The 27912-nt window shown below is 40.3% G+C and overlaps 5 protein-coding genes across 9 annotated transcripts; all 5 read left to right on the forward strand.

The window, feature by feature from the left end:
* Positions 1-99: 99 nt before the first annotated feature.
* On the forward strand, positions 100-8330 carry LOC122862304 (CD209 antigen-like protein B). 3 transcript variants are annotated; one of them, XM_044167709.1, is made up of 7 exons: positions 100-219; positions 1224-1361; positions 1458-1577; positions 1803-2066; positions 2157-2320; positions 3886-4031; positions 4779-8330. In XM_044167709.1, exons 2-7 carry the CDS (start codon positions 1298-1300, stop codon positions 4924-4926), a joined length of 906 nt encoding a protein of 301 aa, XP_044023644.1. In that variant the 5' UTR covers positions 100-219; positions 1224-1297; the 3' UTR covers positions 4927-8330. The 3 variants fall into 3 exon arrangements, with proteins under 3 accessions (XP_044023644.1, XP_044023643.1, XP_044023645.1); XM_044167708.1 differs by having other exon boundaries at positions 110-219; positions 1219-1361; XM_044167710.1 differs by having other exon boundaries at positions 116-219; positions 1235-1361.
* Positions 7434-10235, forward strand: LOC122862230 (CD209 antigen-like). The gene is made up of 6 exons (XM_044167577.1): positions 7434-7493; positions 8456-8597; positions 9102-9368; positions 9475-9641; positions 9770-9906; positions 9993-10235. The coding sequence occupies exons 1-6, from the start codon at positions 7434-7436 to the stop codon at positions 10144-10146; spliced, it is 927 nt and encodes a 308-aa protein (XP_044023512.1). The 3' UTR covers positions 10147-10235.
* An 834-nt stretch (positions 10236-11069) lies between these two features.
* On the forward strand, positions 11070-18030 carry LOC122862303 (CD209 antigen-like). 2 transcript variants are annotated; one of them, XM_044167706.1, is made up of 6 exons: positions 11070-11319; positions 11607-11696; positions 16885-17151; positions 17270-17436; positions 17565-17701; positions 17788-18030. In XM_044167706.1, exons 1-6 carry the CDS (start codon positions 11199-11201, stop codon positions 17939-17941), a joined length of 936 nt encoding a protein of 311 aa, XP_044023641.1. In that variant the 5' UTR covers positions 11070-11198; the 3' UTR covers positions 17942-18030. The 2 variants fall into 2 exon arrangements, with proteins under 2 accessions (XP_044023641.1, XP_044023642.1); XM_044167707.1 differs by lacking the exons at positions 11070-11319; positions 11607-11696 and adding an exon at positions 11938-12163.
* An 802-nt stretch (positions 18031-18832) lies between these two features.
* Positions 18833-21880, forward strand: LOC122862309 (C-type lectin domain family 4 member M-like). The gene is made up of 6 exons (XM_044167717.1): positions 18833-19119; positions 19407-19496; positions 19999-20265; positions 20382-20548; positions 20810-20946; positions 21085-21880. Exons 1-6 carry the CDS (start codon positions 18999-19001, stop codon positions 21230-21232), a joined length of 930 nt encoding a protein of 309 aa, XP_044023652.1. The 5' UTR covers positions 18833-18998; the 3' UTR covers positions 21233-21880.
* A 683-nt stretch (positions 21881-22563) lies between these two features.
* On the forward strand, positions 22564-26829 carry LOC122862114 (perlucin-like protein). Of its 2 annotated transcripts, XM_044167369.1 has the most exons (6): positions 22567-22763; positions 23101-23208; positions 24339-24599; positions 24713-24876; positions 24966-25096; positions 25817-26829. In XM_044167369.1, exons 1-6 carry the CDS (start codon positions 22643-22645, stop codon positions 25962-25964), a joined length of 933 nt encoding a protein of 310 aa, XP_044023304.1. In that variant the 5' UTR covers positions 22567-22642; the 3' UTR covers positions 25965-26829. The 2 variants fall into 2 exon arrangements, with proteins under 2 accessions (XP_044023305.1, XP_044023304.1); XM_044167370.1 differs by lacking the exon at positions 24339-24599 and having other exon boundaries at positions 22564-22763.
* Positions 26830-27912: the final 1083 nt, after the last annotated feature.

A 27912-nucleotide genomic window follows, 5' to 3' on the forward strand; every position in this document is an offset into this window, starting at 1 on the left:
CAGAATAAAAGCCGTAACTTCAAGCGTGTCGTGGTGTATTTTACTATGAAAGCCAACAGAGCGTATTTCCGGTAATGGCACTAGTCCCGGCTCTATCTGTTTAGCTTGACTTGGCTAACAGTTAAATTAGCAAGACGAAACTACAGCGCCGCCTGGCCATGGATGTGCGCTTGGCACTATAAGATCCTGAACTGTCACGGAAGTGTTACCACACTTTAAGTAAGTCTGCATAACAAATACACAAGTAACGGATGTTTGAAATTGTTTGGTCTAGTCTGACAATCAACTAAAGAGGCAACACACCGTGAACTCGTCCATCGTTTCCTTGCGCTCAAACCCGGAAACTGTTAAAGTAAACGGTCTCCGTCGTCTCCTTGGCTAGGAGGTTTTTTTTTTTTTTTTTTTTTTTTTTTTTTTTTTTACATATGTATCAATCTTATTTCTTCTAATTTCTCTACACTAGCGACTATAAATGAAAATATGGGACGTTACGCAAGTAGCAGATCCAATCTAAGTATCATATACATAACATTTTAAAGTTTCAATTCACAATTTTAATTTCATACCAAATTATCAGGACTAATGACACTATGATACTTCAAACTTCTTTTACCATAGGGGGGTGTAATATGGGTAAAATCCTATCACGGTATGAATAATTTTACATTTAGATATCAATACATTCACTGTATAGTACATTTTCTGGAAAAATCAATTGAACTGTTAATGGATAAGATAACCAGACAGGAATATATATATATAAATATCATATCAAAAGCCAATATTGTCACAAAGCTGTCCTGCTCATTGATTTAAAACATTGCCTGCAATGGTCTAATATCAGAAGGGATAGTTACCGTGGTATAAACAGTAGGCTAACTACTGGTACGTCACGACCCAGACTTCTAGACGTACAGTACATCACATCATCGACCACCCATCTGATTAGATCTTTGTCCCATGTGGGCGGTAAATTAGAGGCCACCAGAACAAACTTTATGCCTAAATCAGTATGTATCAGGGTGTGTCACGTGTAAAGTAGATTAAATGAACTTCTCATTATGTCCATCAGTATGCCTTTCCGTAAAAACCTAAAATAACAGATAACAACTTTTCTTACGACTTTCAGGAGACATTTCCACATAAGAGAGAAAGGGGGTAAAGGGGAGTCAAGCACACACACACACTCTCGCAAACACGGTTTTGTAATGTTGACAGAGCAGCCGCCTCACAGATAAAAGTGACATGCTGGGGCAATTTCTGAGTAAAAACCTGAAGACCAGAGGGATATCCAGACATGATTTCAAATGATGAAAACAGCACAAATGGAAAATCAATACACCACAACACAGGAAGAAAAGGTAGGCTTGTGTTATTTAACTGCCCTTGTAATGAAATCTACTGTATGATTATCTGTTGTTCACTTTGAGCTCACATCAAAGTGTCTGTTTGTTCAGGATCTATGTGCACAGTCAGAATTGGGGCCAGAAGTTTTCCGCTGTATCCATTGGCTATCGCGTGTTTAGGACTGCTAAACACTATTCTGATGTTAACTGCTGTTGTTATTGGGATTTACTGTGAGTACAAAGATCCAAGCAAAGTGTTGTATCTCTACTTCACCTGTTTTGAGTCAGTTTGAAGTACACTATACTGAAGGATTCATTAACTAACTAACTAACTATTTATCGTTTCTATACCCAATGCTATGAATTGGTAGATACATTTAAAAAAAGGAACTTGTTTTCTCAGTATCACCTATAAGATGAATAAAAAAAGTGATTCTCTTTTTTCTGCCATCATAGGTGGCAAAGTCATTGAGGTATCCACTCCCCACCAAATAACAGCACAAGCGCTCATCATAGAAGTGAAGCAACTTCAGATAATGCAGAATGAAGCGATCAAAGCTCAAGAAGAGACCAAACAAGCATTAAAGGAAGAGCTCAGGAACCGACAGCAACTGAAACTGCACTTAGAGCAGAACAAGACCCTCAGTGACGGCATTCAGAGGACGCTTGAGACACTACAACAGGAGAAAGCAACACTGAAGTCTGAAACATCTGATATTTGTGAGAGCCCATTGCATTCACTTTTTAATGCATTTTGGATTCAGACCTTTTCTTTTTGTTGTGACTTTAACTCATTTTCTTCTTTAACAGTGGAAAGTTGTGGACGCTGCCTGCCAGGATGGGTTTTATTTAACACATCATGCTACTTCCATTCTAAATCACTATCCAGTCCCTTAAAGAGCTGGTCAGACAGCAGGTCAGACTGTATCAGCCGTGGCGCCAATCTGACTATGATTGATAACTGGGAGGAGCAGGTGAGTCCAGTATGCTGTCGGTGGAAAACGAGACGAAAGAGTGGGTAGAGTTATTCTTGGTGTTTTAATGTACGCCAGTAGCTTTTTGAAAAGTCTCAGCAAAGTATCAGCATGACAAAGGCCGCAGAAATCAAGTGACATTCTCAGTGGTTGGTAGGGATGGAGCAGATGAGGATGTTCAGTCACTGTTAGCACAGCTGTATATTTATGAAGCGGCAGTTTGTTTATCCGTCTGATTATGCACGCTGAGAAATTTCCTCATTATCACTGTAGTTAGGAAAGATTTATCTGTTATCTGTTCATGAGTGAGGCTGGCAAGACAGGTGGATTTGTACTTAAAAATCTTGCTATGTGCAGCTTTAAAGGTGCCCTGCTGTGTGGAGTTTTTGACTACTAGTCGCTCGATAGATATTTGTTGTTCTACCAGCAGCCACAATGATGCACATGCCCTGAGCATGGAGGTGTTATGATACACATTGTTGCCGACTGCAGAGGGATCTTTTACAGATGTGCAGTGGCCAGGTCTTTTGACATTTGACATGTCAAAGCAGAAAAAGCACAGGTGCAAATTAATAAAATGAATGATGGCTGAATTCCATTTAGCTGCTTCAGTTTCAGGGTCCTGGTATTGTGCATGCTGGAATAGAACTGAGATGCTTTCTCTTGTTGTGAAGCACTTTGTACTTTGTTTTGATAAGTGCTCTATAAATAAAGTTTTATTATTATGTTGTTACCGTTATTAGTAACACCTGTACCTTTCCTGCCATGACGATGAAGTCAAAAAGGCCTATTATACAATATATACTGTAGTGCAGAGGTTTTCAAACTGTGAGACCTGCCTCATGGCAGTGTTTACAAAACAAGTTATTGTAGTTCGCCCAGCTAATTTGGCCTGCTTACCAACACAGTCAACATTTGCAGTGGAAACACGGAGGCAAATAAGGTAATTAAAGTAGCATAAATAAGTGATTTCTGATACTAAAACTACAGAAGCTAAACCAAAATGTCGGAAATAAGATGAATAGCGGGTTTAACTTAGTCTGGCTAAAGTCCGCGGTCTCAGTGTGTGATATGCATATGATAGCATGCGACTTGTGCCACAAACGGAGACCGGAGGCGTTTTAAGGAGAGAGGAGAGTGGCGGAGGCGTTTAGCGAGTTTAACCTGAAGGCTCAGAGGCCTTACAACGAGTTGCACCATGCATTGGAAAGGTAGTAAAGGCCCATACCAATGTGGACACATTCACCTTCTGGTAAAGTTGAAGATATAGTAAAGATGGCAACAGTACAGCGTTATTGGGAGGGGAGAGGGGAGTTGGGGGTTGGTCTGAGGCCCACAGTTTAAGAAAACCCTTGCTGTGGTGTATTCACAAAATTATTCTGAAAGTTTGTCTTGATCTGAAATGATCTGCTATGAGAAGGCCCTAGATTATGTTGTTATGTGAAAGCTAATGTTTTTTTTTTAGACATGCTCATCAGTTGCTAGCTAGGCCTGCGCTAATAAATACGGTAAAGATGTACTTTTAAGTAACAAACTGTGATGTTGTTTAACCTCTGTTTATCTAGCTAAATCTTTATGAGTATCTACCAAAACTGGATCCAAGCATTCGACCGTGGTGGATCAAGCCAGGGGGAGTCTGGATTGGCCTTTCGGATATTCAGCAAGAGGGCCATTGGGTGTGGTTGAATAATGTGACTCTGCTGGATAGAGGGTAAGAGCTTTAAAACTTGCAGTGTTGCTGTGTTAAAAGAATATGACATTTTTGGAAATACGCTTATTGGCTTTCTTGTTGAGAGTTAGATGAGAAGATCAATACCACTCTCATGACTCATGTACGGTAAATATGTAGCTGGAGCCAGCAGATGATTAACTTAGCTTAGTATAAAGACTCCTGTAAAACCACAACTTGTGTTTTTACATTTCTGTTTGTGTACAGATTAAACAAACTAGATATAAAGTGAGCTTAAGAAGTTCGGGCTGGCTTTTAGTGTTTATGCTAAGCTATGCTAAATGCCTGCTGACTGTAGCTTCGTATTTAGTCTACAACTATGAGAATGGTATCAATCTTCTCATTAACTCTCAGCAAAAAAGGAACTTATTATAATTCCCAAAATTAACTTCATAATCAAGAATGATCATGAACCTTGTAAATAATTCTCTGAATAGTTGTAAAATGAGGTATCCATTAAACCACAAGCTGCATCTTCCTGTAAAATTTAAAAGAGATTTTGAAATGTATGTGATTGAATTAGTTTTGGCGTATTAAAGTGGTCAAATCAAATTCTTAAATGGCAACATGTTAATGACACCTGACTGCAACATCAATCTGTTGACTGATTCAGATCCTTTCATCTGATAATTACCCACAATTCATGCAAAAAAAGAATACAAAGACATAAGAATATAAAGATATAAATATATATAAAAATTTAAAAGTATATCTCGGGCCTTGCTTTAGGTACTGGATACATGGGGAGCCCAACAACTATGGAGCACAGGGTGAGGACTGTGCCGCACTTATGAACATTAACAACCCCAGGGCAACGTGGTTTGACGGAAATTGCCAAGAGAACAGGGAATGGTTATGTGAAATGGATCCCAACTAGCTGTGGAGAGCATGGTGGTCCAGGCTAGTTTTTGTCAAAGAAGTTGCCTCCATAATGTCAAACAAGCTTGGAACCATCATATGAGAAGAGAAGACCCAGTTGTTTTCCATATTAGGATTTATTGCAAGTTTCGTTGGTCTTGAATAAATACATGAAATATATTAACAACAGTGGTTCTACAATGCAGTTGTGCTTTAGTTGCTAACCGTCTCCTGCTTGTAGCTTCATATTTAACGGACAGATATGAGAATGGTATCAATTAATTCATCTAACTCTCGGTAAGAAATTGAATGAGCGTATTCCCAAATGTATTCCCAAAATGTCTAACTATTCCTTCACCAAAATGTTCTGCAGAAGGCTTTAGCTACATGTTCCAACAGTACTGCGCTTGGACATCCTCCATCTTCTTGGAATAGTTCATAACAGATCCTGCAGCTCAACACTCTGGTATCCCTGGATAGTTTTAGAGACCTCATTAAGGGCATTATTAATCTTACAGTAGTTGTACATGTTTTTAGCAGTGATGCTCTTGACTAACACATTCATGCTTTTGATTAACACTTGATTAATATAATGGATGTTTTTATTCTTATTAATGATTATTTTGTTTTATAACTGTTGTCCTGCCTTCTTTTGTTACTGCTTAGTTAAAACAGGGATGGCAATGTTGGCCTGTCCGTTGGTCAGTCCAGACTAAAATATCTCAACAACTATTGGATGGATGTCATGACATTTTGTACAGACATCATGGTCCCCAGAGGATGAATTCTAATGACTTTGGCGATCCTCTGAATTTTCCTCTAGCGCCACCGTCAAGTCAAAATTTTCATTTGTCGAATACCTGGGAGGAGCAGGTGAGTCCAGTATGCTGTAAAGAAGAGGAGACAGGGTGATGGCAGTGATTCTTAATGTTTCTTCATGAAGTAGTAAAAATGGATTTGATTGCTGCAAAGTAACTATCATAATTTATGTAACTATATTAAACAGACCCCCCCCGTACAATAATTTATGATAGAAATTATTAATTATAATAATACAATTATATATAATGTTCATATTTTCACTGTCATATCAGATTTAAAAGTAACTTTATGACTGTATTATGCAACACATAATACAGTTCACTACAGCATTATCACAACAAAGTACACTCTCAGAAAATGACCATATAACTGAGTGAACACACAAAGTAGCACTATAAATAAAAACTGAACATTAATGACATTTATTGCTGTGCCAATTGCATTGTACAGGTAATTGTATTTTTCATTTTGCACTCACTGCAGGCCTATACTACTGTAACTACCATTATGAGTATAAGATTAGAATTCAATTTGGACAAAACAGCAGCAACATAATTATTCTTAGTAGATTTTCTTCATTGAATGTTTGTATAACAAATAAGTAAGTTCTGGACGGTAAATCTAAGATAATTACACAAACAAAATACTTTCTAATGAGCTTCTAATGAAACCAGACCTGTTAATGACCTCTACTTCCAGCTGTTCAGATTCAAATTATCCCATCAGATAATTACCAACAATAGCAACTTACATCTACACTAAAAGTATATCTTGAGTTTTGCTTTAGGTACAGTATACAAGAGGAGCCCAACAACTATGGAGCACAGGGTGAGGACTGTGGAGCAATACCAACTAGCTGTGTGCATGGTGGTCCATATTCAGTTGAAGTGTCAAACAATCCATCATATGAGGAGAGAAGACAAACACACAGTTACTCTTCGTAGAAAAATGTATTGTTAGTAAGTTTCTTCATGAAAAAAATGCATGTAACATATAAACAGCAGTGGCTCTTTCCTTTACAGTTTTGTTTTAGTAGAAAGTAGGATTAAACCTATGAGGGGTTTAAAGGCTGATTTGATTTGTTTTTTCACTGGAGGCGCTGCGAGTCCAATACAGTATAAGAATTCACCCCCACTTTTGCAGTGTTTTCTTGTTTGACAACATTGAATCATAGTGGATATAACTACGATTTATTTACAATGATTAACAGAAAAATAGATATGTCAAAAAGAAAACAAATGTCTCATATTGCTATACTTTCAAGATGAGTACCTCTAAATGTAAACACAAAATCATTGATTACATAAGTTAAAATCACCTCTGGTGGAGCCAGTTGTTTTTAGAAATTAAAAAACATTATACATTTAATGGAGATCATTTCTGTGGCAATTAAGGCATGATGAGTGATTTTAGGTTAAATACACCTTTATCTGGAAGGTCCAACATATACAACATCTTAGTGTCTCAGTGTCTGTGTGAGAAAGGGAGGCCACAAAGAGGCCTCTGACGGAGCTACAGGGTCCATGGAAGAGATGTGAGACACTGGGCATAAAACAACAGTTGTTTCATCAATCACAACTTTATGAAGGAGTGGTAGAGAAAGTAACTATTGAAAAAAACCCTCACAACATCTTGGCTAGTGCAGCCAAAAAACATTGTGTAAGCCCAAATATTGAACATCAACAGAAACATGCCTTCCGCAACATGAAGCCCTACGGTGCCAGCATCATGATGCTTCCCCACAGGATGCACAGGAAGAGTTGTGTAACATGAATTTAGCGAAATACAGCCTGCGGGATAAGTGACTTGGGACTTTATTTTCCTGCAAGAGTCCCAACATAGAGCCACAGGTTCACAGAAATGACATAAATAACAATGTTTATCTGTGGTAGAGTCTAGACATCAATCCAACTGAAAAATTGTGTCAGGATTAAAAACTGTTGTTCACTCAAAGCAACACTTAATGCCCTTAACAAAGTATCCTCCTCCAGTGCACTGAACAGCACTGATGAAGAGTGATTAATAATAACAGGGTGGATTTTTTCCTTGGAAAGATTTTGTCCAATAATGCTATAGCAAATCCATATTCTCAAGCTTAGTTTGATTGTTACTGCTGGCCCAGTAATAAGAAGAAGCACTCACTTTCAAATTCACTCAACTTTTGTGGCTATAAAAGAGGTGACAAACAGTTCATTGGGCAGTTAGTGCAACGCTGCAGTCATGGAGAAGCCACAGAGAAGGGCAAATGAAAAATTTACTTTTCTGCACTTGCTATGCAATATTTGGACAAGGTATGACTTTGAAATGTTTTCTGCAGTGTCTGACACAATTCTTACTTTTTCCTTTAGTTTTCCTGTCTTTTTTTTTCTGACCCTGTGGTTTTAATTAATTAATTGTTGTGATGGTTAAAATGTTAGTGAATGAAGAGCACTACTGAAGATAAATTTCAATTATATGCTAAACGTACAATCAAGCCTCAATGATTGTAGCTTTGAAGTCATGTATCTGTAGCTTGTTACAATGTAAAAAATCACTGTGTATGTAGTGGTATGATTTACAGATCAAATTAGCCATAATAAATACATATGTTTTGAAAAGTCATGTTGCTATTGAGTTTTTCAGATTTTTCAATGTTTTGACCACTAAATAATTCCACTCATTTCCATTTCATTAGCATTGTATTGGCATGGCTAATACAATACTAGGTGGTAAATTGGAAAATATAGGGAAAAGTATTTACTGTGATTGTTGAAACCTTTAACTATAATTGCAATATTTTTATTTTTCCTAAAGACCGACTGGTTATACTGTGTCTGGGACTGTTGAACGCTGTTCTGCTGATAGCTGCTGTTGTTATTGGGATTAACTGTGAGTATGACCTTTGACAAAAAAAGTTTCATTTCCCTCTTATGTGGAATTTTATTTTATCAGATAGCTGAATAGACACTTTTTCACTCAAAGAAAAGTCTGCAAGATCTTATAAATATATTTCAACATGCTTTAGAAAATGTTTTAAGGTACATTCAATGCAGAACAAGATAATTATATGGAAACATTTGTTAAAATGTTCATATGTATGTACATATTAAGTATTATTTGTATGGTTTTTAATGATTTGTCTCTTTTTAGCGAGCAACTCCTGTGCAGTTTTACAATGGAGAAATCACATCTTTTAAATTTAAACTTTCCCATTCCCGTTTGTAAATTTTTCTCCTAATGAAAATAGGAATTTTCACATACTTCTTAATAAAACTGTGCAAACACACACTCAATTTTTTAATCTCTGTTTTGTAAAAAGTTATGAATTACAATACTCACTGCGCACAGTTTTGACACAGTTCTCTTTGTGACAATGTGTTTTCACCTCTTCAGGTGGCAAAGTCAAAGAGGGTTCCCTTCAGGTTTCCCACTCAGCTGCAACACAGCTCATCAGTGAGCTGAACTATCTCCGTGGCAACCACAGCGATGTGATCGAAGCCGAAGAGGAGGCCAAGAACGCGTTAGAGAGAGCGGTCAAAAACCATGCACAGCTAAGGGTGAAAATTGAGCAGCAGAGGACCATCAATGACAATTATCAGAGACAGATTGAGGCACTGCAAGCAGAGAAGACAAATCTGCAGTCCAACATATCGGCTTTGGGTGAGACAAAGTTGTAATAGGCCTATAGTTTATAAATACTGTGTGTCTGATAACTTACAATACTGAAAAACACCCAAAGTGACAAGAAATCTTTAATTTCTCCTAGAGGGAACTTGTGGCAGATGTCTCTCCAAATGGCTTCTCCTCAACTCATCCTGCTATTTCTTTTCTTACATCGAGTCCCGTACTGTCAAAAAGAACTGGCCAGATAGCAGAGCAGACTGTATTAGTCGTGGAGCCGACCTGATTGTGATCGATAACCAGGAGGAGCAGGTGGGCTGAAAACAAACGCGAGAGAGTGTAAAGAAAATGTCAATGATAATGTTGAAATAAATATTTATAGATTTGAATTTTACATTTAAGCCCTTTAAAAATGGCAATTTCTTTGTGTGCTTTCACAGAGATTTGTGAGTGACAGCATTGAAAATATGAAAAGTGGCCGTAACGTCTGGGAGAGCGGATTCTGGATTGGTCTCACAGACTCAGAGACAGAGGGGACGTGGGTCTGGATTAATAACGTCACCGAGGTGGAACAAAGGTGAGAGCTGCAGTATTATACTCTTAACGCTGTAGTAATTATGGATTATTATTGGTTGCTTTTTTGAATGATTTGATTTTCCAAAGGTACTGGATGGATGGAGAACCAAACAACATCGGACAACTGGGAGAAGACTGTGGGATTGCAGTTTATAGCCCCAATAATCCCTGGAAGACCCGTTTCGATGCCAGTTGTCACCAGAGAGAGAGACATTGGATATGTGAAATGACATCTAGCTAGAAGCAGGAAGTACTGCTCAAGCAGAAAATACAAGCATATGTTTGTAACTCTTTTTTTTAAAAAAAGCATAAAACACCTTTAAGACTGGTCTCATGTTTCTGGACATTTTTCACCTCCAATTACTTTAACTGTGTTCCAACAGTCCAACATGTGCAGAGTTTTACAGAATAAAGTCCAGCTCAGTACCACATTATTGACAATCATCCATATTAAAGCCATTCTTTTAAGGTTCACACTTTATGTATATGTGGTATAGCAACACACGGTTGGTCCATCTCTTTGGTCCAGACTGAAATATCGCAACAACTATTGGATGGATGCCATGAAATTTTATACACACAATTATGTCCCGATCAGGGTGATTTATAATAACTTTCATGATCCCCTGACTTGTCATCTAGCACCACCATCAGGTCAAATTGGTCATTGTGTCCTGTACTTCAGTTTATGACCAAATACCTGCAAAACTACAAACATTCCCATCAGCAGCTGAACTTTGTGCAGATGTTAGCATGCTAACACATTAAACTAAGATGATCATAGTAAAGATTATCTGTGAAACATCAGCATGTTAGCATTGTCATTGAGCGCTTAGCATGTTAGCATGCTGACATTAACCTTTAGCTCAAAGTTCTTAGCCTTAGTAAAACCTCACATGCTGTAGCTGCTAGCATGGCTGTAGAGGGTTGTTCTTGTTAGGTTTATGAATAAAACATCTATGTGCGAATTGAAAAAAACGTATACTGAGCTATTACAACACCACATCAGTGCAACACATCCTCACAGTTTTGAAGAAGTAGGATACATGCACACACACACACACACACACACACACACATACGAAACCTTCCAATAATGCAACCCATCGTTCCCCATTTGTTCTCCATACAACACTTAATTGTCTGAAGCAAACATCTGGAATGAACTGAACATCACCGACTGATGAACATTTATTTAGGGGTGGATTCACTTTCACACACACACACACACTCATTCTCCTCTCAGATATAAAAGGAGGCAAACAGATCAGTGGGCAGAGCTGCAGCACTGCAATGGAAAATCCACAAAGAAGATCAAATGACGGGAAGAAAATATCATTTATACCAAAGTTTGATCAAGTTTTTTTCAACACTGGTGGACATTTTCGCTCTAGCTATGAAATATTTGGACGAGGTATGACTTTAAAATCTTCTGCAGTGTCTGACACATTTCTTACTTCCTCTCCACTTTTCCCTCACTGCTTTCTTTTTCAGTCTTTATCTCATCAAAGGACCTGTGATTTTAATTTAATGTTGTTATTATTCAAATTTTATTGAATGACGAGCATTGCTGAAGATAATTTAGGCCTATTAGGCACAGCCTTACAACCAAGCCTCAATGAGTGTAGCTTTAAAGTCATATTCATCATAGTCATCACCTATATACTTCTATTTAATCTCATACAATTACAATATTCACAGGTGGAGATGGATCTAACCGACTGGTTATACTGTGTCTGGGACTGTTGAACGCTTTTCTTCTGATAGCTGCTGTTGTTATTGGGATTAACTGTGAGTATGACCTTTGACAAAAAAAGTTTCATTTCCCTCTTATGTGGACTTTTATTTTATCAGATAGCTGAATAGACACTTTTTCACTCAAAGAAAAGGTTACTGACAGCTACAGGCTTGATTTGTGAGACATGAAAGGTCGGGTGAACCCTCATAGATTGAGGTAAACGGAGTCTTACGGCAGTGGGGCTAATGATACGTTCAATCATGAACGGTCCAATGTAGCGGGGGGATAATTTTTGGGATTCGGTATGTAATGGAATGTTTCTGGAGGATAACCACACTTTCTGACCTGGTTCATAAGCAGGTGCAGAAGTCCTACGTCGATCTGCGATCAGCCGATTCCGTTCTGATGACCGACACAGTGCTGCTCGGGTCTCTCGCCATACCTTGTGGCAGCGGCGAAGATGGTGGTGAACAGATGGAACCGCTAGCTCCCTCTCCTGGGATGGGAAGAGGGGGGGCAGGTAAGCTAAAGATGCCTCGAAAGGAGAGAGACCAGAAGCAGAGCAGGTTAATGAATTATGGGCATATTCAATCCAGGCGAGGTGGGAGCTGCAGGTAGACGGGTTTGCGGCTACCACGCAGCGCAAGGCAGCCTCGAGGTCCTGGTTAGCCCTCTCAGTTTGACCATTAGACTGGGGATGGAACCCTGAGGAAAGACTGGCTGTTGCCCCCAGCGCCTGGCAGAAGGCCTTCCACACCTGGGAAATGAACTGGGGTCCCCGGTCAGAAACTATATCTAGGGGTATGCCATGAAGGCGGAAGACATGTTGGACTACGAGGTCAGCCGTCTCTCGGGCTGAGGGAAGTTTGGTTAAAGCTATGAAGTGGACTGCCTTCGAAAAATGATCCACAATGGTGAGGATGGCGGTATAGCCGTGTGAACAGGGAAGACCAGTGACGAAATCTAGGGCAATGTGTGACCACGGCCGACCGGGGATGGGGAGAGGTTGAAGTAGGCCTGCTGGTGGTTTATGTGAAGTCTTGCCTCGGGCGCAGGTGCAACACGCAGCGACAAAGGCCCGGGTGTCGGCCTCCATATTAGTCCACCAAAAATACCTCTTTAAAAGTGAAAGAGTACGGGTCGCTCCGGGATGGCAGGCGAAGCGCGAGTTGTGTCCCCACTGTAGCACCTGGGAACGGACTGAGTCCGGGACGAGCAGTCGATTTGGAGGGCCGTTCCCTGGGTCGGACTGATCACGTTGGGCCGCTCTCACAATGTACTCAATCTCCCACGTGACAGCAGCTACTACGCAGCTAGACGAGAGAATGGTATCTGATTCGGGGGAGCTGTCCAAGGTGTAATGTTGCCGGGAGAGAGTGTCTGGCTTGGTGTTCTTGGACCCAGGACGATAAGTTAAGGTAAACTTGAAGCGACCAAAGAACAGGGCCCAGCGCGCTTGACGGGAGTTTAACCTTTTAGCTGTCTGAATATACTCCAGGTTTTTATGATCGGTCCATACAATAAACGGTTGCTCCGCTCCCTCCAACCAGTGCCGCCACTCCTCTAGGGCTAGCTTGACCGCGAGGAGCTCTCTATTTCCGATGTCGTAATTTCGTTCAGCCGGAGAGAGTCGTCGCGAAAAGAAGGCGCACGGTCCGTGGGGGAGCGTTGCGAAACCTCCACAATGAATTGTCGTGAGGGGTCGGGTTGGATGAGGATGGGAGTCGATGTGAAAAGGTCCTTTAACTGGGCCCAGGCCGCCTCAGCTTCCGGGGTCCAGGAGAAAGGGCTCTTGGGGGAGGTGAGACTAGTCAATGGCGCTGCCACCCGGCTATAATTTCGAATGAACCGCCGATAAAAGTTTGCGAATCCCAAAAAACGCTGTAGCTGTTTGCGGGTGGTGGGTCTAGGCCATTCTGCCACCGCTTGCATCTTAGCGGGATCAGTCCTCATCTGACCGCTCTCCAGGATATACCCCAGGAAACTTACTGATCGGGCGTGGAACTCGCATTTCTCCCCCTTGACGAATAGTCGGTTCTCCAGGAGCCTTTGTAATACTTGCCGGACATGGAGGACGTGGCTGGATTGGTCCGGGGAGAAGATAAGTATATCGTCCAGGTAGACGAAGACAAAGTGATTGAGGAAATCCCGTAGCACATCATTCACCAGGGCCTGAAAGACGGCTGGGTCGTTCGTGAGTCCAAATGGCATTACTAAGTACTCGAAGTGGCCCAGAGGGGTGTTGAATGCCGTCTTCCACTCGCCCCCTTCTCTGATACACACCAGATGGTAGGCATTCCGGAGGTCTAGCTTGGTGAATACTTTAGCTCCCTGGAGTGGTTCAAATGCGGAGTTGATTAGTGGCAGCGGGTATTTATTCTTGATGGTTATTTGGTTTAATCCTCTGTAATCAATGCAGGGGCGAAGCGACCCATCTTTTTTCTTCACAAAGAAGAAACCCTCCCCAGCGGTGAGGAGGATGCCCGGATCAGACCGGCATGAAGCGACTCCCCGATGTAATTCTCCATAGCCTCCCTCTCTGGTCGCGACAGGTTGTACAGACGGGTCGCTGGCAGTGGGGCTCCGGGAAGGAGATCAATAGCGCAATCATATGGTCGATGTGGTGGTAGGGATGTCGCCATATCTTTGCTGAAGACCTCGCTAAGGTCGTGGTACTCGGGGGGAATTATAGACAGGTCCGGAGGATCCACCTTAGACAAGGTGGAGCTGTTCTCTGGTGGTGATCGAGCAGATTGTAAGCATGTGGCAAGACAAAAGGAGCTCCAACCCGCTATTCTTCCCTTGGCCCAGTCAATGTGGGGATTATGATGCTGCAGCCAGGGGAAGCCCAGGACCAGTGGTGTGATGGGAGAGGAGATGAGTTGAAACTTGATCCGCTCGCGGTGGTTCCCAGAGAGTACCAGGGACACCTGGGTGGTACGATGAGTGACGCGAGCCAGAACCTTGCCATCTAGTGCCTCAGCGTTGCGTGGATTCTCCAGTGGTTCCGTGAGGAGACCCGTCTGTCGAGCCAACCCTGTGTCCAAGAAGTTGCCCTTGGCACCAGAATCTATCAGGGCCAGCAGAGGAATAGACCCACCCCGGAAGTAAAGGGTAGCCGGGACCTGTAATCTGGGTGAACCTGGATTAAGGGGGTCGTTGTGGCTCACCTGAACCCCCACTGCGACCGGTGAGCCTACTCTTTTGGCCTCCGGGGGCATCTATCCCGGAAGTGGCCTCTCACGCCGCAGTATAGGCACTCTCCTGCAGCGAGTCTGCGACGGCGCTCCTCAGGCGTCAAGTGGGTCCGGCCTACTTGCATAGGTTCCCCCTCTGGTTCGGTTGTGGTTGGCGAGTTTGCAATAGCCGAAGACGGATTGGACACTCTGGTACGGGGGTGAACGGTTGTAGCCACATGGTGAGCAGGAAGGGGGCGAGAATGGTTGGCGCGCTCCCGGAACCGCTCGCGCATGCGATTATCCATACGAATGCACAAGGTCACCAATGCATCCAGTTCAGAGGGTTCTTCACGGGCGGCTAGCTCGTCCTTAAGGTTGTCGTTAAGGCCAGCGATGAATGCGCTGATAAGCGCCTCCTCATTCCAACCAGAGTCAGCAGCGAGGGTGTGGAACTCCACGGCGTAGTCTGCTACACTGCGGTCCCTCTGCCGGATCCGCAGCAATCGATTACCCGCATTTCCACCGTCCACAGGATGGTCAAAGACCCTTCTCATCCTCTCCAGGAAGTCAACGTATGACAAAGATGAGAGGGGTTGCCGAGCATGAGTTGCCTCCGCCCATGCTAACGCTCTGTCCCGGAGTAAACCCACTATATAGTTCACCTTGGATTGGTCGGAGGCGAAAGTAACTGGACGTTGACTGAACACCAGTGAGCATTGCAGCAGGAATCCCCTACAATTCGTGACGTCACCGGAGAACGGGACAGGATCCGAGGCGTGGGATTCCCGGGGGGGAGTGGCCCTCGGAGGATCCGCGGGAGTGGGAGGTGACGCCAACAGAACCGTTGAGGAAAGTTGGGTGGTGAGTTGGGATACCTGCTGCGTCAGCTGCGTAAGTTGAGTCACCATGGCCTGATTGCTGTTGGCTAGAGCCTGAATTATCTGTTCGTGCCGTCCCAGAAGAATCCCTTGGCTTGTTATTGCCTGGTGGAATGGGTCTCCTTCCGGGTTTGCGTCCGCTGGGTCCATGTTGGCCAGATCGTTCTGTCGGGAGGCCAAACTGGGGACCCAAAAGCAGAACACACAGACAGAGCAGATAAGGACTCGAACAGTTTTATTGTTGTTTTAGTCAAGGAGATTGGCGTTGTTCGTGCTGATTCTGTGGACTTGGCGAGACCGGGATGGAGACCGAGTGGCAGCACTTTGAGCGGAGGCGACGGGACTGGTTTTGGGCTGGCTGGTGAGGCGGCAGGTTGGGCTGAGCTGGCGATGGGTCCGGGAGTCGGGGAACAGGAGCAGCGTGACCGCTGGCGTGGAGTAGGAGTTGCGGGGATCCGGGAACAGACTGGAGCGGAGATTACCGTCGAGGCGAAGATCTGTGACAGAGATTGATAACGTTACCATCAAGGTAAGTATTAATCACATAAACAGTTCCTTACTTGCGGAGGCCGTTTCGCGTGGTGCATACATGAGTATGAAGACGATCTGGCGCTGGAAGTGTAGATGAGCCCAGTAGATAAACTGTTGTAATGGATGATGATGGAGAAGAGTGTGCCGGTAATCAACCGCAGCCGGGAGATCGTGGAGCCAGCCAGAACACAGACACACACTAACATAGACAACAACAGACAGGGGACAGCCAAGAAACACAAGGGAGGGCAGATACAAAAGAGTACAAAAGGATCAGGGGGCATAGTGGCTAACTATGACACATTCAATGCAGAACAAGATAATTATATGGAAACATTTGTTAAAATGTTCATATGTATGTACATATTAAGTATTATTTGTATGGTTTTTAATGATTTGTCTCTTTTTAGCGAGCAACTCCTGTGCAGTTTTACAATGGAGAAATCACATCTTTTAAATTTAAACTTTCCCATTCCCATTTGTAAATTTTTCTCCTAATGAAAATAGGAATTTTCACATACTTCTTAATAAAACTGTGCAAACACACACTCAACTTTTTAATCTCTGTTTTGTAAAAAGTTATGAATTACAATACTCACTGCGCACAGTTTTGACACAGTTCTCTTTGTGACAATGTGTTTTCACCTCTTCAGGTGGCAAAGTCAAAGAGGGTTCCCTCCAGGTTTCCCACTCAGCTGCAACACAGCTCATCAGTGAGCTGAACTATCTCCGTGGCAACCACAGCGATGTGATCGAAGCCGAAGAGGAGGCCAAGAACGCGTTAGAGAGAGCGGTCAAAAACCATGCACAGCTAAGGGTGAAAATTGAGCAGCAGAGGACCATCAATGACAATTATCAGAGACAGATTGAGGCACTGCAAGCAGAGAAGACAAATCTGCAGTCCAACATATCGGCTTTGGGTGAGACAAAGTTGTAATATAGTAAATACTATTATATATATATTATATATTATATATATATTATATATAATATTATAATTACTGTTTTAAGTGACAAGAAATCTTTCATTTCTCCTAGAGGGAACTTGTGGCAGATGTCTCTCCAAATGGCTTCTCCTCAACTCATCCTGCTATTTCTTTTCTTACATCGAGTCCCGTACTGTCAAAAAGAACTGGCCAGATAGCAGAGCAGACTGTATTAGTCGTGGAGCCGACCTGATTGTGATCGATAACCAGGAGGAGCAGGTGGGCTGAAAACAAACGCGAGAGAGTGTAAAGAAAATGTCAATGATAATGTTGAAATAAATATTTATAGATTTGAATTTTACATTTAAGCCCTTTAAAAATGGCAATTTCTTTGTGTGCTTTCACAGAGATTTGTGAGTGACAGCATTGAAAATATGAAAAGTGGCCGTAACGTCTGGGAGAGCGGATTCTGGATTGGTCTCACAGACTCAGAGACAGAGGGGACGTGGGTCTGGATTAATAATGTCACAGAGGTGGAACAAAGGTGAGAGCTGCAGTATTATACTCTTAACGCTGTAGTAATTATGGATTATTATTGGTTGCTTTTTTGAATGATTTGATTTTCCAAAGGTACTGGATGGATGGAGAACCAAACAACATCGGACAACTGGGAGAAGACTGTGGGATTGCAGTTTATAGCCCCAATAATCCCTGGAAGACCCGTTTCGATGCCAGTTGTCACCAGAGAGAGAGACATTGGATATGTGAAATGACATCTAGCTAGAAGCAGGAAGTACTGCTCAAGCAGAAAATACAAGCATATGTTTGTAACTCTTTTTTTTAAAAAAAGCATAAAACACCTTTAAGACTGGTCTCATGTTTCTGGACATTTTTCACCTCCAATTACTTTAACTGTGTTCCAACAGTCCAACATGTGCAGAGTTTTACAGAATAAAGTCCAGCTCAGTACCACATTATTGACAATCATCCATATTAAAGCCATTCTTTTAAGGTTCACACTTTATGTATATGTGGTATAGCAACACACGGTTGGTCCATCTCTTTGGTCCAGACTGAAATATCGCAACAACTATTGGATGGATGCCATGAAATTTTATACACACAATTATGTCCCGATCAGGGTGATTTATAATAACTTTCATGATCCCTGACTTGTCATCTAGCACCACCATCAGGTCAAATTGGTCATTGTGTCCTGTACTTCAGTTTATGACCAAATACCTGCAAAACTACAAACATTCCCATCAGCAGCTGAACTTTGTGCAGATGTTAGCATGCTAACACATTAAACTAAGATGATCATAGTAAAGATTATCTGTGAAACATCAGCATGTTAGCATTGTCATTGAGCGCTTAGCATGTTAGCATGCTGACATTAACCTTTAGCTCAAAGTTCTTAGCCTTAGTAAAACCTCACATGCTGTAGCTGCTAGCATGGCTGTAGAGGGTTGTTCTTGTTAGGTTTATGAATAAAACATCTATGTGCGAATTGGAAAAAACGTATACTGAGCTATTACAACACCACATCAGTGCAACACATCCTCACAGTTTTGAAGAAGTAGGATACATGCACACACACACACACACACACACACACACACACATACGAAACCTTCCAATAATGCAACCCATCGTTCCCCATTTGTTCTCCATACAACACTTAATTGTCTGAAGCAAACATCTGGAATGAACTGAACATCACCGACTGATGAACATTTATTTAGGGGTGGATTCACTTTCACACACACACACACACACTCATTCTCCTCGCAGATATAAAAGGAGGCAAACAGATCAGTGGGCAGAGCTGCAGCGCTGCAATGGAAAATCCACAAAGAAGATCAAATGACGGGAAAAAAATATCATTTATACCAAAGTTTGATCAAGTTTTTTTCAACACTGGTGGACATTTTCGCTCTAGCTATGAAATATTTGGACGAGGTATGACTTTAAAATCTTCTGCAGTGTCTGACACATTTCTTACTTCCTCTCCACTTTTCCCTCACTGCTTTCTTTTTCAGTCTTTATCTCATCAAAGGACCTGTGATTTTAATTTAATGTTGTTATTATTCAAATTTTATTGAATGACGAGCATTGCTGAAGATAATTTAGGCCTATTAGGCACAGCCTTACAACCAAGCCTCAATGAGTGTAGCTTTAAAGTCATCTTCATCATAGTCATCACCTATATACTTCTATTTAATCTCATACAATTACAATATTCACAGGTGGAGATGGATCTAACCGACTGGTTATACTGTGTCTGGGACTGTTGAACGCTGTTCTGCTGATAGCTGCTGTTGTTATTGGGATTAACTGTGAGTATGACCTTTGACAAAAAAGTTTCATTTCCCTCTTATGTGGAATTTTATTTTATCAGATAGCTGAATAGACACTTTTTCACTCAAAGAAAAGTCTGCAAGATCTTATAAATATATTTCAACATGCTTTAGAAAATGTTTTAAGGTACATTCAATGCAGAACAAGATAATTATATGGAAACATTTGTTAAAATGTTCATATGTATGTACATATTAAGTATTATTTGTATGGTTTTTAATGATTTGTCTCTTTTTAGCGAGCAACTCCTGTGCAGTTTTACAATGGAGAAATCACATCTTTTAAATTTAAACTTTCCCATTCCCATTTGTAAATTTTTCTCCTAATGAAAATAGGAATTTTCACATACTTCTTAATAAAACTGTGCAAACACACACTCAACTTTTTAATCTCTGTTTTGTAAAAGTTATGAATTACAATACTCACTGCGCACAGTTTTGACACAGTTCTCTTTGTGACAATGTGTTTTCACCTCTTCAGGTGGCAAAGTCAAAGAGGGTTCCCTCCAGGTTTCCCACTCAGCTGCAACACAGCTCATCAGTGAGCTGAACTATCTCCGTGGCAACCACAGCGATGTGATCGAAGCCGAAGAGGAGGCCAAGAACGCGTTAGAGAGAGCGGTCAAAAACCATGCACAGCTAAGGGTGAAAATTGAGCAGCAGAGGACCATCAATGACAATTATCAGAGACAGATTGAGGCACTGCAAGCAGAGAAGACAAATCTGCAGTCCAACATATCGGCTTTGGGTGAGACAAAGTTGTAATATAGTAAATACTATTATATATATATTATATATTATATATATATTATATATATATATAATTACTGTTTTAAGTGACAAGAAATCTTTCATTTCTCCTAGAGGGAACTTGTGGCAGATGTCTCTCCAAATGGCTTCTCCTCAACTCATCCTGCTATTTCTTTTCTTACATCGAGTCCCGTACTGTCAAAAAGAACTGGCCAGATAGCAGAGCAGACTGTATTAGTCGTGGAGCCGACCTGATTGTGATCGATAACCAGGAGGAGCAGGTGGGCTGAAAACAAACGCGAGAGAGTGTAAAGAAAATGTCAACAAGATTAAGAGTCTACAGCCATGCTAGCAGCTCTGTGAGGTTGTACATAGGCACAGCAGTGTTTTGAACTAAATGTCATCATACTAACACACTGGACTGACTAACTGACAAACCGAGTCTGCTTTCATCTAAAAATGAAACTGAAATAAATATTCACACATCTGAATTTTACAATTGGACCCTTTGAAAATGTCAACTCTTTTGTTTGCTTACACAGAAATTTGTGAGTGACAGCATCAAAAATATGAAAACCAGTTCTAAGTGGTGGGAGAACGGATTCTGGATTGGGCTCACTGACATAGAGACAGAGGGGACATGGATATGGATTAATAATGTCACCGAGGTAGAACAAAGGTGAGGGCTGCAGAATTTTACTTTTAGTGTTGTATTAATTTTGAAATATTATTGATTTTTGTCACTTTTCCACATTCATTTGATGAACAACATTATTACTAACAGTATTTTTTTTTAAATGATTATGATTTTTCTCAGATACTGGATGGATGGAGAACCAAACAACCAAGGGGTTGAGAATTGTGGGGTGGCAGTTTACGCCTCCACTAATCCCTGGAAGACCCGATACGATGGAGGGTGCGACTCGTTTCTGATACACTGGATATGTGAAATGCCATCAACATAGATGCCTGAAGTACTTCTCTAACAGAAAACACATCCATATGTTTGGAACTGACTTGAATGAAATACCTTTAAGATTTGTGTTACTGTATGTTTCTGGGCCTTTTTCAAACTGTATTTCAAGTACTCATTATGCAAAATAAAGTACAGTAGTATATAGTAGTACTCAGTATGCTATTATTGACAGTTAATTATAATACATTTTAAATGTTCACACTTTTCTTCTAAGAAGCACATACTAACAGTACAGAAGAAATCTCGTAAAATCCACACACACACACACACACACACACACACACACACAGACGCAGATCAAGTGGGAAAACCAAATTTACTATGTTCACACTCACTTTGATGAACTCCTTGTTACACCCATTTGACAAGTTTAGGACAAGTAGAGGCAAACAGCTCATTCAGGCTCTGTGTGAAGTTGTACAGTATTCTTTGACCAAATACAAGTTATTTTTGTTCAAGAAATGTGTTTTTCACTTATTGCCATATTTGCTTTAAAATATGTACAGTAGTAAATGTTGTGCTTAAAAGATTTAATAAGACCAGATATGATGTTGTACAAAATGCTGATCATAAATCAGATTCTAGAAATTATCATGTAGGATTGATAAATAAAACATGTCAAAGCTTTATAACTCAATGGCATGAGAACTTCTTGAGCAGATTTGTTTTTCAGTCAACTTGAAACACATAAATCAGTTTATAAATCATAACCCCCTTTTAAGGATTTTACCATTCAGACCTAGAATTTAAAACATTGTTATAGAGCATGTTAATGTCACCCTGTTTAAACTGCGAAATTATGTACTGTAGTCCAAGGTTTGCTATGTGTTAAATTTGTTAAACACAAATTAATTTAGGAGTGTCATGTCATCATGTAAGCACAGTATCGGCTGAAATAACGAAGGTCTAAAAAAACTAGTTTTTGACACAGGGACGCTCTACAACACAGAGCCTCAAGATTAGGTAAGAAAGCAGGACCCACCTTAAGGCCCTCATCATTTCAGTAGATCTTGTGTTTTTGTAGAGCATATTGTGATAGTTCCAAACAAAATTAATGTTAATCAAACTACCACAAACCAAATGACACAGTGAAAGTGGGGTTTTTGGGGACTTGGTAATCCAGCCATAGTCAGTGGCCTGACTCAAGAAAACATCAACAAAGACAGGGAACTAGGCATCTACTAGGGTGTTTGCCTTGCATTATTTCATAAGAAGAAGTATAATCATATCCTGCACACATGGAACCAGTTGAGGAAAGTAAATGACACATCTTAGATATTAATAAAAAGAATTTCACTTCTCTTTTCTCACGGTTTTAACTGGAACTGGATTATCATGAATTGTTGATGATCATCTCTTGCATGTGCTCGCATATGACTGATTTCAGCCAACAGTCAGAATGGAGAGGAGAGAAATCTCAGGTTGTAATTCTGATGGCGGACTTAACACACTGATTTGTCAGGAGGACTTGCAGGATGAGGAGTATCCTTACCCCTACTCTAACCAAGACAGGCAACAAGGTATAGTAAGTTAAAAGTTGTCAATATGCTTAAACAGGTTTCTAATTCATTTTGATTCTTTAACAGTGGTATCAGGCTCTAAAATAGTGCTGATAAAATACGTTGAAATATATGACAAATGAAAAACATGACTTAGTGCTGAGTGAATGGTTTGCATGGCTCTAATAGGATTTTTTTCATCATAAATGAAGCCTATAATGTTATAATAAAGCATTTATAAAGGTCAACTACTGGTGATGACATCAACATTAAAATGTCTTGTTAAAAGTGTATTGTTAGCACAGTTTCATGCAGTTTCCTGCTTTATGATATTGATTTATTATCTCTATCTCTCTAGTATCTACGTCCAGAATGACCCCTTGGAGACATTGCAGACTGGCTGCAGTGAGCCTGGCGCTACTCGCTGCTGTTCTACTAATAGTTGATATCAGCCTGGGGGTCCACTGTAAGTCAAAGTAATTGTGTACAGTGTTCATTGGATTTATTGATTAGGGCTGCAGCTAAGGATTATTTTCATTAAATAACCTGCTGAATTTTTTTCTCGATACATCGATTAATCGCTTGTAAGTATCATCAGAAAATTGTGAAAAATGTCCATCGCAATTTCCTAGAGCCCAAAGTGACGTCATCAAATGTCTTGTTTTGTCCTACTGGTAGTCCAAAACCCAAATATATGCAATTAACTGGAATGTAAGTAGCAAATTCTCACAATTTAAGATTCAGAAACCATAACATTTTGGGCATTTTTGCCTAAAAATTGACTTAAACGATTAATCTTCTTTCGATGGCCTAATCGATTAATCACATCATTGACTAATCATTGTACCTGTAGCCCAACCCAACAGCTTCAGATCACCTGTTCTGTCCAACCAACAGTCCAAGACCCTTATTGATATTCATTTTATAATGTTATAAAACAGGGGGAAATTAGCAAATCTTCACACGGAGAAGCCGGAACCAGGGAATATTTGTCATTTTTGCTTTTTTTATCAACATAATTGCTGAGTAGTTTTCTGCCAATCAACTCGTAGATTAATAATCTAATCATTTCAGCTCTACCTTTGATGAAATGGTGTACAGGAATAGTAGACAATTAAGGCAGAATACACTATATGTGTGCTCATGTTAGACCTTTAAGCCTAGGGTAGGTATACTGGTAAATTATTTATCCTGTAAATTGTCCAGAAGCTTTTTCAGTTCAATAGTTTTTTCCCCTACTTAATGATAATATTTGGCTGAGGGGCTGGCAAGTCTGTCACTGGATTATCTCAGTGGTAGGGCGGTAGTTCTGGGATAGACTACAAAGTGATTATGAGGGGTCACTGATGTTAATAATCTCTGCCTTGATTTTGTTTTTCTTGTGGTTTTGTTCACATATGGGAGCTTGACATTTAGATCAGGACAGGGATCCTATAAGGGTGGGTTAGATATAAATATGTGTCAGTTATAAATGTTGTCTGAAAGTATTCTGGGTGGGAAGGAGATTACTTTAGAGGGGAAAATGAGAGAGAAAGGGGGTAATAAAGAAAGAGAATACTTTGCTATAGTAACACTGTTTGTCCTCAACACTTATAGACAACCAACTCAAAGATACCCACCTCACACTTGATGATACAGAACGCATCGGCAATGAGTTGACCAAACTCCAGGATACTTACAAGGCTGCAATCAAAAACATGACAGGTTACAAGAAGCAACTGGACAGTGAGCTGAGTCGTCAAACACAAACCAACTGGGAGCTTGAACACCAGACAAAAAGAAGCACAGACTATCAAGGGCAATTTGTTAAAATGAATAAGGACATTGCAGCACTGAGATCCCACTTACCAATGATTAGTGAGGCCTGTTTTACTGTTGTATATCATAAATATATTAAAAGCATAATGATGTGTTTTTATAGTTTGAATATATTCGTGTTATTCACTGATATTTTTTTGGGGGGGCAACAGATGATGGCTGCAGACACTGTCCACCAGGATGGATTTTGATGAACTCATTGTGTTACTACTTCTCTTTCTCTGACAATGCTGGAATAAAATCATGGCAAAAAGCCAGAAACTTCTGCCAGATGTATGGCGGTGACCTTGCAGTCATAGACACCAAAGACAAAGAGGTAGGTAATCAACATCCAATTCATATTTTTTTGCAAGCCTGTTCAAGAAAGTTGTTTTTAAAATTTTGTTTATATTTCTTGTTTGTTAGAACTCAACTGTAAATCTCTTGATACATAAGAAAGACCCCTCAAAATCCCTTGCGGGCTTCTGGATTGGACTGAGAGATGTTCACGAGGAAGGGACTTGGAAATGGCTGGATGGAACAACACTGGTTGAGGGGTAAGAGTTAAATATGTTACATGTTTTTGTATTTGTAGGAAATTCTCAGCACAATGTCCCGCTGCTGGGTCAGTTTCTGGTACATCCAGTCAGACGTCGTGCAGTGAAGGTTTCCAAGATCTCAATTTTCATTTTTACAAGCAAACTCCTACAAATGATATTATCCTACTGCATGATCAGATGGTGTAAGAAGGGGTTGTGTGAATTTTCCCTGACCACAAAGAGTTTGCTAAACAGTCTGCGCTCTCAACTGCATTGCCAAGCAATAATGTAACTTGCTGTGCACTATAATGGATTACCGATCACAAGCAAGTGTCTTCGTGTTGTTTTTCATACAAATGTGACATGAACAGACACAATTGGTGGCCTGGAAGTTCGGAAAATGCAGTCATCAATCTTTCTCACACACTCTGAATTGGTGTGCATCAAGACCTGTATGAGACTATTTACTTTTTAACCTAAGCTTTATAATGTTTTTGTCTGTGGATAATTATAAAGAGAATTTAATAAAATAGGCCATTTGAAACTTCATCTGAGAAACCTGCAATTCAACTAGGGGCTCTCTGAAGGATTATTGTAATCACTGATTTAAATGTGGCAGCCTTATTTACAACTCTTGTCTAATAGAATAAATTATTTGATTGGACAAAAAAAGATGCATAATGTGGACAGAGAAAGCAAGTACTGTATCTCTGAAAAGTAACCTATCATTTGCTCCAGGTACTGGAACGATGGAGAACCAAATGATGTCAACAATGAGGACTGTGCAGCGGTGTATCCCAGAGAAAACTTCTTCAAGGCTTGGAATGATGTTGGATGTGCAAACGCAATGAAATGGATTTGTGAAAAAGCACCAACTATGAGTTAACAGTGTATGTTTACTGCATTTGCTTTCAAGCTTAACTGTTTGCATAAAGAGTTGACTCCACCTTAGAGACTTTTAGACGTCTTCTGAAATTTTCTGTAATGAAGGACAGAATCTTCAGCCTGATTCTTTACCAAATCAGTACTTTGATTATGTGCATGTTACTATTACACAAATCTCTGTAAGCACAATTGAATAAACTGGTAAGACTTTACCTCCTAGTCCCCCTACTTAGCATCTAAGCAGTAAATAAATATTTAATAAATGGTTTATAACACACTATAATGTAGTTGTACGCAGGTATAAGAACATTTTTTAAGTGTTTATACACTATATTAATGTACAGTACACTACATTGATAAAGTACAGTATTAAGTGATAACTTGTCCTATGAAGACACAAAGTATGTTATACTGTATTATTACCACTGTGTTTTACTATACTGTCATTCATCATCTATATATACACCAGCGTTCACCTATGTGTGAGTTATGGTTGTGGACAAATACATTAATAAACACTTACTGTATATCTGCTTATAACAGCATTATAGTGTGTTATAAACCATTTATTTGATGTTCATTTACTGCTTATAAATGGTAAACAGGGGGATATAAAGTGTTACCAACAAGGTCAGTACCCAAACGTTAACTTGCAAATAACAGGAAAGTCCCTGCTAGATTTATGGTGCATATTGCTAACACAATACCCTTACGTACTAGAATTGTTGTTGTTGACCAAGATGGTGCCAGAATATTCGTGATTTTCCACGTCTGACTACTGTACCAACCTTTCAGCATTTTGATGCCTGCTGTACTGATGCCTGATGGCTAACACTGCAATGCAATAAAGATGAATTTCTGATCTAGCCAAATGCCATGGTATTTGCTTTCTGTAACTCTCCCGACATACGATCTGTTGGTACCGCTTTCTATACTTAATAAAGTCTATGTGAGTTATACCTAACAGCCTTATTAATAGTTAATAAATCATTTATGAATGTGTTATAAATTTGTAATTAAAAAAAGGGTTTGAACGTTATTAATGGGCCATCAAGTCTGCAGTTGTGAGGGTAAGTTAATAATTGAAAGACCAAGCAAATTATGTAATTAAGTAGACAAACGGCTTATTACTGATCTGTAAAGAATTAATAAATGATTCATTGGCCAACCATTAATTAAAACATAAACCCATGTTCAAGTATGACTTATTAGAAAGTGGCATTGATGTGAGGACAGTAGAGATGGTTAGTTCAGTCAGTATCTTAAGGTCTAAAAAAAAACCTTGTAAGCATTACAGGAAAAGTATGACAACCAGCTGCTCCTCCCATTTTGCAACTCTTATTGCCAGCATCAAGTTAGCTCAGCCTAGCTTAACAGCTAGCCTGTCTGCATCCGATGGAAATAAAATCCATCTTTCCGCACATCTAAAGCTCTCTAATTAACACATTATAGCTTGTGATAGACCGATTAATTGGGCCGATTATCTGCCATTTTGAGATAATCTGCATCGGCCGATCCCTGTGCTCACTAGGCCGATAAACAAAAAATATCTGCAGACACATCTGCAGGCAGCCTTGTCAGTGTGGCTGCTGTGGAACGAAGTTAGTGCTCCCCCTTGTGAGTTTTGGGAAGGTGGTGAAAAAGTTAGTTTCGAGCCCTGTACTGTAGCTCTCATGCATCCTGCTTTAAACATTTGCCTAAATTTCCTCAGTCACCATCGTCTTTTCTAAATGTTAACACATTTCCTAAATGACAACAAATCTAATCTAAAACCTTTACTGGTTAGTGTTAAATATATATTTGTCATGGTTTGGTGTTTTTGTCTTGTTATTTCCTGTTTTATTTTGTCATATTATTCCTCCCTCTTGTGTCTGGTAGTCTTGCTTCCTGGCTTTGATTGCTTTCATTGTTTTCACCTGTGTCAGTTGATTCCACCTGTGTCTCATTGT

This window comes from Siniperca chuatsi, linkage group LG15 (assembly GCF_020085105.1).
Source record: "Siniperca chuatsi isolate FFG_IHB_CAS linkage group LG15, ASM2008510v1, whole genome shotgun sequence".
NCBI classification, from domain to species: domain Eukaryota; kingdom Metazoa; phylum Chordata; class Actinopteri; order Centrarchiformes; family Sinipercidae; genus Siniperca; species Siniperca chuatsi.

Bases quoted from the DNA above. Each gene is read 5' to 3' on its own strand.
- LOC122862304 (XM_044167709.1), top strand. From the start codon at position 1,298: ATGATTTCAAATGATGAAAACAGCACAAATGGAAAATCAATACACCAC. The intron at 1,578-1,802 runs GTGAGTACAAAG...CTGCCATCATAG, and splicing joins TGTTGTTATTGGGATTTACT to GTGGCAAAGTCATTGAGGTA. The intron at 2,067-2,156 runs GTGAGAGCCCAT...CTTCTTTAACAG, and splicing joins GTCTGAAACATCTGATATTT to TGGAAAGTTGTGGACGCTGC.
- LOC122862230 (XM_044167577.1), top strand. From the start codon at position 7,434: ATGAAGCCCTACGGTGCCAGCATCATGATGCTTCCCCACAGGATGCAC. The intron at 8,598-9,101 runs GTGAGTATGACC...TCACCTCTTCAG, and splicing joins TGTTGTTATTGGGATTAACT to GTGGCAAAGTCAAAGAGGGT. The intron at 9,642-9,769 runs GTGGGCTGAAAA...GTGCTTTCACAG, and splicing joins TCGATAACCAGGAGGAGCAG to AGATTTGTGAGTGACAGCAT.
- LOC122862303 (XM_044167706.1), top strand. From the start codon at position 11,199: ATGGAAAATCCACAAAGAAGATCAAATGACGGGAAGAAAATATCATTT. The intron at 11,320-11,606 runs GTATGACTTTAA...CAATATTCACAG, and splicing joins CTATGAAATATTTGGACGAG to GTGGAGATGGATCTAACCGA. The intron at 11,697-16,884 runs GTGAGTATGACC...TCACCTCTTCAG, and splicing joins TGTTGTTATTGGGATTAACT to GTGGCAAAGTCAAAGAGGGT.
- LOC122862309 (XM_044167717.1), top strand. From the start codon at position 18,999: ATGGAAAATCCACAAAGAAGATCAAATGACGGGAAAAAAATATCATTT. The intron at 20,266-20,381 runs GTGAGACAAAGT...CATTTCTCCTAG, and splicing joins GTCCAACATATCGGCTTTGG to AGGGAACTTGTGGCAGATGT. The intron at 20,947-21,084 runs GTGAGGGCTGCA...GATTTTTCTCAG, and splicing joins GTCACCGAGGTAGAACAAAG to ATACTGGATGGATGGAGAAC.
- LOC122862114 (XM_044167369.1), top strand. From the start codon at position 22,643: ATGGAGAGGAGAGAAATCTCAGGTTGTAATTCTGATGGCGGACTTAAC. The intron at 24,600-24,712 runs GTGAGGCCTGTT...GGGGGGCAACAG, and splicing joins ATCCCACTTACCAATGATTA to ATGATGGCTGCAGACACTGT. The intron at 24,877-24,965 runs GTAGGTAATCAA...CTTGTTTGTTAG, and splicing joins TAGACACCAAAGACAAAGAG to AACTCAACTGTAAATCTCTT.